Source organism: Coturnix japonica, chromosome 1, assembly GCF_001577835.2.
Source record: "Coturnix japonica isolate 7356 chromosome 1, Coturnix japonica 2.1, whole genome shotgun sequence".
Taxonomy (NCBI): Eukaryota; Metazoa; Chordata; class Aves; order Galliformes; family Phasianidae; genus Coturnix; species Coturnix japonica.
In genome coordinates, this window is record NC_029516.1 from 27,477,316 (window position 1) to 27,486,840 (window position 9,525).

The 9,525-nt window shown below is 41.6% G+C and overlaps 1 protein-coding gene across 1 annotated transcript; it reads right to left on the reverse strand.

Moving 5' to 3' along the window:
- Positions 1-3,784: 3,784 nt before the first annotated feature.
- Positions 3,785-8,734, reverse strand: ARRDC5 (arrestin domain containing 5; the record flags this gene model as incomplete). The annotated part of the gene is given in 5 exon segments (XM_032442075.1): positions 3,785-4,114; positions 4,150-4,197; positions 4,199-4,315; positions 5,060-5,187; positions 8,542-8,734. Coding segments are annotated over 5 exon segments (765 nt in total), but the record flags the coding sequence as incomplete, so codon positions are not given.
- Positions 8,735-9,525: the final 791 nt, after the last annotated feature.

Below are 9,525 nucleotides of genomic sequence, written 5' to 3' on the forward strand. Positions count from 1 at the left end.
TTTTCTTTTCAGATCTCCATTTATATTGACTTTCCATTACTGGCCTTGTGTATGTCTACACACACAAGAGCGTTAGAATTGGTCTCTGAAAGGAAAAACAGATTAGAAACCAATACTTAAATACTTACAAGTAATGTGGATGAAACCTAGTCAGGTTGGGGTTGGTTTTAATTAAGATCTGTCTAGTGTGACAAAGGAGCCCGTCCTTCTCCAGAAGTCTAACAGAGGCAATCAGAAGAAAGAAGCTGAACCCATTCAGGCTTTTGTTGGGGAAGGTGGCAGATTATTTGCAAGAATGGGAAAGCGATACAGAGAACTTTGTGGAAAAGTGGAAGTTTTAATCAGGAAAGGAAAGGGTGGAGGTAGATCAAGATCAAATAAATCAATGATTTAATCCACATTTGTGTCTTACAGCAGTAGCTTATCTGAAGAGCCTGTGTAATTTTAAAGGATAAAGAAACAAAGGAAAAGGAGCCGGGTAATAGAAGGCTATCTTATTCAAAACGCTTTTAAAAAAGTATTGATGTGCTCTTTTTCCCTTTAAATAGAAATAGATGTTGATGGTGACTGCTCTTGAGAAATTACGTCTCATTGGCCCTTCTTTGAAAGGTCTGAGGGTATATGAAAAGAGACAATGCTTTGGTAGCTACTAAGCGTTTTGGATAGTGAAACACATATTCAAATACGGACACAGTTTTGCTATAGAATCAATTATAAAATCATTTCCTGAAAACAGGAAAAGCTGAAGCCAACATCAGCTAGATTAAAAATGTTCAAGAATTGCAGGTGTTCCAGCAACTCCAGATGTTTGAAGACCTTTGTAAGATTCATTCATTCCCCACTGGCTATGGCAGCATTGCCAGGCAACACTGCCAAGGATGCAGATGTGGTTTAACTTCTGTATCCTCCAGCAGTAACACAAACCTGCTCCCACAAGTACAGATGAAGTGTAACTATTTCCAGTAATCATTGTTTCTGTGTTTCTATGGTTACTGGAAAGAGAAAAATCTCTGGTTTTGCTTCATGATTAAAAAAAATAAAAATAAAATGGAGCATTTTCCAAAATCTGTGCAAGGTTAACATTAAAAAATGAGCAGACAAAATAGCCTTCCACGTGTCTCATCTTTTTATACTCTTTCCCATCCCCTCTGACCTGCACAAATCCCACCAGTTTCACAATAAGGCTCCTCCTCAGAAATAATCCCAGAGATCAGACTCCTCTGTTGGGGTTCTGGAGAGACTCCAGGCATGGCTCATTCAAAAAGAAATAAAAAAATATTGATTCCAAGAACTAAAGATCTCAGCATTTATATAAATACATCTAAAGAATATGAGGCAGAAGTCAGCAGTAACCTCCTGCTCCATTTTTGCAATAAGTCACCCTACAAGGACCAATATTTGTTGAACCTGTCAACTACAAGGAGGCTTAGTGTGCAGTATTTAATGAAACCTCAGCTCAAACGTGTTGTATTGCACCTAAATGTTTTGGTTTCTATGTTTTTGAGCCTAGATGATTGATACCTATGTCAAATAAGAAAGGTTGGTGGTGGCTTCTTAGTTAGTTAGTGGTTCTAGAAATTCATGGAGGATCATCTTATGGTACAGTGTTTCCATTAGATATACGGCTATTTTTGGTCACTGCACCTGAATGGTTACTGCTATTGCTCTGAAGAGTCTTAGGAAAGACACAGCATAATATTGGTCTGTCTGAACTGTAAAGGCATGAGGTTCATTTGTGTGTTTCAGTGCTTTGCAAAAGGTGTACAAAGGGAAAAACATAGGTAGCCCAAATGTGACTCCTGGTGTTTTTATGGATTCAGTGTTGCTAAACAAAAATCTCCACCACATCTTTGTAGAAGTGAACCAAATATTTGACAAGACCTTTCCTACAGATCTCTACATGGCGTCGTCTTCAGTGCACTGGAAAAAAGTACTTGACTGCACTACCCAGATGTGATATTGATCTTGTTACTATTTATACCAGAGTAAGATGAAAGTGCCTTAGAGAAATGAAACTACAGAGTAAAGAAACTGCTTGAAGAATTTGCAATACAGACAACACACAAAAAGCAGAAAAGAAAATTAAAACAAAGATTGTGAAATCACCTGCCTACGTTCCCAGAAGTCAGGAATCACACAGGTATATATGTTTGTTGTATTATACCTTGGCCTTTGTGGTTTGTTGATTTCAACCAACCATTTTATTTTGCTTCTTGTTCACATAAACACTGCATAAAACATCCTGGGAACAAGGTTATGCATATTTCACCCCAGTATATATTCCATCTTGAGAAATGCAGTTTTTGAAACCAGAAGGCAGTTTTGCTAGCATCAGATACTGGTTGTCTTCTGCCATCAGGATGCCAGCAGGGTGACTATAGTGAGGTGTGGGTATATCTCATTTCTTCCTCAACTGCCTTTCTGAGTCTGCTGATCTCAGTCTGGCTTCAGACATCTGAGCCAAAATAGACTTCCACAGTGCTTCAAATCCCAGCAAGTAGCATGCAAAGAAATTACAAAGCTGCCTTTTATTTCTCCAAGTGCTGATATCCTATTGTTTCTTTGCAAACTATAGTTTGTAAAAATGAAGTTGTTAAATTCTTTTTCATATTATTTGTGAGGACTGCCACTGCTTATGTGATGGTAACTTCAGAATTGATACCTGGTGGTGGTTTTCCTTCAGCTGTCTCATGTGTCACTAAGAAACAAAGCTGGAAGTTCAAAAGACAAGCAGTGAAAGATATCCTTCTAACATATCACTGTCATGTACATTGTGGGCACCTTAATTTTCGCTTGAACAAAATGAAAACAGGGAGACTGTGAAACAATAATCTATTTGTAAAGGGATTCTGCACGTAGCATCTTGATATATGGTCTCAACTGAGATGTGGAATGGGCCTTCCAGTGTCAGAATGATAAATACCATTTTTAGGGACGAGATGAGGAGAAATGTTAGCCCTGTGTGAACAGAAGAATGTGACAATGCCATGCAATGTCTCACACCCAGGCTGGGAAGTTTTGTCACCCAAAGTCAATCTGAGAGGACATGGGAAAAGACAAAAGGCAGGTGATGAATGTGAAATGTTGGTTTGGTTTAGAGACCAGGGAAGGTTCTGGGCTCTGGCTAAAGATGAGTGAGTCCTGGCAGAAGGCTGCTACAAGAGGCCTGCTGTGGGACTGAGTTTTGGCCAGAGGACACTGGAGCCCCGAGCCTGCCCCCCTGAGAGCCTGGGGATATGCTGGGAGCCTGCAGGGCACCTGGTGGAACATGATATGGCAGCAGCATGCTCTGAAGAAGCAGCTCTCAGTTCATATTGTGTAAATCACATCAGAATCAGGGTGATTTATTCAATTAGCAACGCCTAATTAACTGACAGTCAGTGACCTATACATTCAAGATCAATATTAATAACACAGCAGATAAACCACAATACTAGGCACTAGACACAAATGCCAACAAACAACAACAAATGCCTAAGCACAATTCTAATCCTCAAACCCTGTGATTTCCAAAACAAGAGGCATAAAACTAACCAAAGCCCAAACTCAGGAAGGCACATGAAGGGAGCTTGTAGTCCCGATGAAGCCAGACCTGATGACAGAGGAAGGGCAGGAGACTCAACAGTGCCCTAGATACTTTGCAGGCTCAGAAGGTGGCCATGCACCAGTCCATGAGATAAAAGCCCACCATCTCTGCAGCCACAGTCTCTTGTGCAAGCAGAGAGATAATGTCTACAGATCTTGAACAACAAAAGAAATCCTTTATTCCTTGTATCCAGTTGCTCCCAGATGGGTAGCCTCCAAAGTAGAGGCTAACTTTGATTTTCATGCAGAGTCATGGTTCTCTGCTCCACAAATGCTCTGGTATGGCTGGTATGATGATAGGCACCCTGCCGAAGATGGTGGACATGGCACAGGGAAGGTCAGAGGTTCCTACCAGCTCATACTTGAATGCCATAATGTTATTTCCACTCAGGGCACTGGTGACAGGCAATGATTTTGGCAGAACCAGTGCACTAGTGACTCTCATGGTATCAAAGGGGCTGTGCCTGGCCGGCACTCCAAACCTTGTCACTTCATTTGATCTTCCAAGGTATATTGATCTCCACTTTTGCTGAAGACCCCGTACAGGACAAAGGAAAAAAGTACCCTTATAATGTAATTGCATGTCCTGTTGGCAATATCTGCTGTGAAGACAGATGTTTTCACTAGGGAAAAATACGTTTTTCTCCAGAGAAATCTGAAGGATCACAGAGCTGTGGGTGAAGCAGCAGAGGTAATTGACATCATTTCTAGCTTCCACCACAAATGGAGGCTGCATGGAGTGTGAGTGTAAAGGCAAAATACAGTGAACTATTGATGCTGGACACAGGGTGTTCCCCAAAAACAACATTTCCAAATTTGTGAAGGAACATCTGAAGCTGCTCAAACCTTTGCCAGGCCCTGCCTTTAACCTACAGGACAGCCTTCCCCACTACACCACACATGGTATGGTTGAATTATCACAACGCTTTCAAGCGTCCATGCAAAGAATGCACCCATGCACATGTATACATTTTCACCTGTATTTATCACCCACATTTAGAGGAAAGAAAAAAAAAATATTTGGAATAACTATGTTTTACTTGTTCTGCTTGTCCTGATGATCTTTGACTTATTATCCCTGTTTAGAGAGACTTTGATTACAAAAAAAGACCTCCTATTTTGTGAAGATTGCCAAAGATTTGGACTTTAAAGCAAGAGAATAAACTCAATTCCCTTTCTGGATCTCAAAGTGCTCCTTGTGTATCATTCTATGATGCTGTTTATACACTATGTAAAAAACATCTTTATATAAGAGCCAAAGCCCCAGGACAACAATGGCAAAACATATTAAAGGTGTTGTTTTAATGTTCAAATAAGAAAACCTGAGTGTTGAAAGTTAGTGAACACTCAGTAGTAGGTATTTAAAACACAAGATCTGAACAGTACCTCCTTACCTCATCTTTTGCATGTCCCATGTGGTCACCACTGATTCCTTGCAACAGTAAATATCTTTGCTCTTTATCTAGGATAGTACCATGGCTGCAGCAAATCCTCTACACGAAATAGGAGATGCAGCAAACTTTGCTGGTGAAGTGGAGGGAACCTCTAGAGGAAAGCTGAAGTGGAAATCAAAGGTGTGGATCCCAGAATTCAGGCAGCTGTCTGAAAGCAAAGCAGTGTGCTCTTGTTAGAAACCTTTTAAACATTTAGGATGTTTGTACCTTCCAGAAAGCTTGACATTTCTGCCAGAAATCAAGGCGATGTTACCCTACCTTACCTTAACAGCTGGTATTTCACACAAAATTTTATGAGTGAATTGTGTGCTGCTTCTGCAGGTCAGCTGCTGGATCTGTGAGCAAAGAAGTAGGCAGACTTGAGAACTGCTCATCTGCCCCATCCTAACTCAAAGTCATGAACCTGCAACTTCTAGCAAATTGTTTAGAATCAAAATAGACTGCTGTGGACTTTTAACTGCAAAAAGGTTTAATAGTCTTCTAGGGAGTGAATTAATGTCTTAACTCCCATTTTTCTTTTATTTTTGACTGCAGCACATGGGAATGTGATGTGAACCTTGTGTTTTGCCTTTGTGAGAGACTCATTCACAGTAGAAATAATACTGGACAGCTTCTTTGCTCAACTGAGACGGGAATACTATGATGCATTCCTTCCAAATTCTTTGCATTTGTGCCACTCCATCATAATGAAATTCAGCTTTGTATAGGTGTAGCCCCACTGACTTTAAGGCAAGACTGTCTCACCTATGTAAGCATATGTTTAACCCTTTTTGGCCAGGCAAGAGCAGCTCTTGACTCTTTTATTCATCCAAGACTTCAAGATGTGTAAGTGCTGTCAGTTTTATTGTCCATCTGTACACTTTTGTTCTCCCTAACAGCTTGTGCCAAAACTTCACTTTGAACAATAGTAGCAGGGAATGAGAGAGTGCTACAGTTTTGTCCTGTTGTCTGCATCCTTTTGTAGATGAATTCAACAATGCTTTAAGTTTTAATAATCTCAACTGGATATTCCTGCTGGCAGAAGAGTTTGGGTATTGTCTCCTCAGAGCAGGGTATTTTTTGCCACATGGCATAACAGCACTTTCAGTCAATCAGTGTTGTAACACAGAAGGAAAAAAATAATGCCTAAAAACCAATCTGAAATGGAGGAAACTGAAATTCATCAACCTCTTGGATAGATGCAATATAAGAAAGTCCTGATAGTTTGTAGAAACCTGATATTCCAGTGTCTCTGTATTCCCCTGGGAAGTAAAGATCTGCTCCCCTTCCCAACATACCCATGCTTGGTAGGCACGAACCCCATTGCACAGGAGAAATTGCCATCCATGTGGGCTCCACAACTTATTCCCACATGAGGGATTTAATTTCAGTGTTGGCAGCTGTAGAGGTGGGAAGGGCTCCCAAGAGCCAACTCCTGGATGCACCCAGAGACGTCGTGCATCTTGGTCTTCAGCAAAACCTGGACATTTCAGTCACACTGTGACTGTGTTTACTGGCAAGAAGACAATGGTTGTGGCAATGGGGTAAGTGTGAGTGTGCTACTGGTAGGAATGACCAGACGGATGACTTCCCTATGAAGGGCAGGCAGAAGAGATTTCCTGAGGTGAGATCATGCATAGCAGTGATTAAAGGGCTTCAGACTGTTTGCTGAGCTCCTGGTTCTTGTTTGCTCTGACACAGGGATTCTGTTGGTGTTGTCTTGGTAGCACCAAAATGTCCTTTTCTTTTTTGGATTTAATTATCCTAGTACTATTACCAGTCAGCTTTGTCAATAGTAGTCAGCTCTTAAGCAGTCATTATCTCACAACAAGACTGTACTGAGTTCCATGAAACAGTGGAGAGGTTTACCAGGGTTAAAAGGAAATTTGTCAGTAGGCACCAGAAGCCATGCACATGCACTTCTTACACAGACATCAGCTGTGACCCAAGTTGGATATGCAGTAAGATCAAATACCAGCCAGTAACATGCTATCAAGACCATATTAGCAGCTGAGTGTTAAAAGCTGACACAGGCAGCAAACTGTTCAAACATACATTCCTCCTGTGCCAACATCAGTGGGGGGCAAATAGTCTTCAGGGTAAGAAGGGTCAGGTCTGTATCTTCTTTCATGTTTTCAGATGGCTTTCTCACACTTGTTAGAGCACTTCTGCAGAGATGCAATCAGTGCTGGGAAAAGAAGCAGAAAGACTCAGCTACAGTAGGAATAATCTGCTATTAAACTGTACTGCAAGTTATGGTGGATATGAGTGCTCAGCTCTTCTGATAAAAGGAACATGCGTACAGGTGACAAAATGTGGATTTAAGAGTATATTTAAGCAACCCCTATTTCAGCTTTAACTGAGGAGATACAGAACTGGGGCACTTCACAGGTACTTGTTCTTCTAATGGTAAAGACAATTTTTCCTACACTTAGCCACTTTCTGTCCTTCCTGTCAGGGCTGTAACATCTGGTAGCTCATAGGAAGAATCAGCATGCTGCAGGAGGTCAAGGTTAAGAGTCAAAGATGTGTAAGGGGATCTTTAGGATGAAGTGGAGCCTTCAGGTCTGAAAGGAAATGAAACCTGATTGCTGCAGGTCATAGCTCAAATAAACAGCTTCAGAGCATAGGCACAGTCCAACTTTATTACTAAACTATTCTAATGCAGTGAGCTTTAGCCAATTATCTGTAGACTAAATCCTCTGGTCTCCCAATAGAACTGAAGAAGGAGGGACTGAGAAGAGGAAGTGCTTCTCCTAGGAGGATTGCATTTACTTTACATGTCTCCTGAAATAACATTTATCTGCAAAGGAGACTGTCTTCGGTGGTCATTATATCTCACTGACTAGACCTTTTTAAAAAACATGTACAGTTTAATCACTAGCTCTGTATTTACATGTATGAATGTTAGAGTGTATGATACCTAAAGGGTGCCTGACTCTGGGTGTCCCTGTTGGAGCAGGAGAGCAGGACAAGACCTCCAGAGGTCCTGTCCAACCTCACCCATTCTATGATTCACACTTGTGCAGTGTTTTCACTTTGCCTCTGTTTTTATCTTGCCTCTCAGTAAGGATACAGCAGTAACACTAAAAATGCCTTCCCTACATTTGCAAATGTAACAGTTACATACTCAATTATATATTCTGGCATATATTTATCTATTACCTGAAAAGTAAGCTTTTCAGATGAGCAAAGAATGTTTCAGTGATGTGACTAAAGATCTCATACCTGTGTTGTGTGCAGTGGCTGTCTGTGCAACAAACAAATACAGCTACCAGAAGTGTGCTGAGGGCACTTCTCACACTCTCAGATGCTACTTCCCATACTAGAATGCTTCTGTTCATTTCTCAGCACCAGTTGCCATATGACATAGTGAAAAGAAGAGTGCCATGGGATAGAAACAAAACATTTGGCAGGACTATTGGCAAAAGCAAGATTCCTTCCACTGGCAGAGGTCTGATCTCACCTTCTCTAGCCCAGCACTAGATTGCTGTTGCAGTGGCACCTCATTTCAGCATCTTACCTGCTATGTGGACCTTCTTTGCTTTGGAGATGCAGACAGCTTTGTTGGTGCAGGCTATGATCTTTTCATACTCCAGTTCTGGATGACCCTCCTGATCCCACCTCAGGTAGCCTCTTTCCATGCGCTCCACCTTCACAGGGTCCACAAAGGTACTGCTGAGCTTCAGAACCAGTTGGCAGTGCAAGGTTAATTGTTTTCACTACTGTCATGTGGAAAATGTGGGAATCAGTGCTGTTGGGACCATAAGGTTGGACTGGAAGATCATCTCACCCAGCATTCCCTTGTAGTGCTGGGGTTTGTGAGGTCACAGTAGGAATGGATGCTGAGATCCTAGCAGCAGAGAGCTCAGCTCCCCAGGCTATACCAAACTGAAGGGAAGTTGAGTGACTTATCCGTTTATTAGCAGCACCACCCTAACTGGCAAGCAGACAATTATACATTTAGGATTGGTACTGGTGATACAGTAGATAAACTATAATTCAAGATCGATATTGTGAACGTAAGTGGTGGCCAAAGGACTACAGCAATTACCAGTGAGATCTGAGGACAGCAGAACAGATGAGCAGCCACTACACCATTCTTCTGAGCAGTCTGGCTGAGACAAACAACTACGAACAGGATGCTTGGTAAGTTCTTATTGTAGTGTAGGAGCCTTTGGTGAATATGGCTAAAGGCAAGGAACTAAGGTGAAGCTCAACCCTGAAAATGGCTTAGTCACATGAGAGTAATTCCAGGCAACTGGAGCTGCTGCCAACACATTCCCTCCAAAAACATCATCAATGAAAAATAACAGCATAAAACACCGTCTGGCTGACTAATGTAGTCCTCAGGTTCTGTTGGACACTTGGAACAAATGAGCACAGAATATTCTGGTCTGCACAGATTTGAAAAGAAAAAAAAAAAAGAATAAAGCATGGGAGATTGGAGAGCTCTTCAGCCAGGGGAGCAGGGATGAACAACAAGGGCTGCAGCAGGGATCACTTG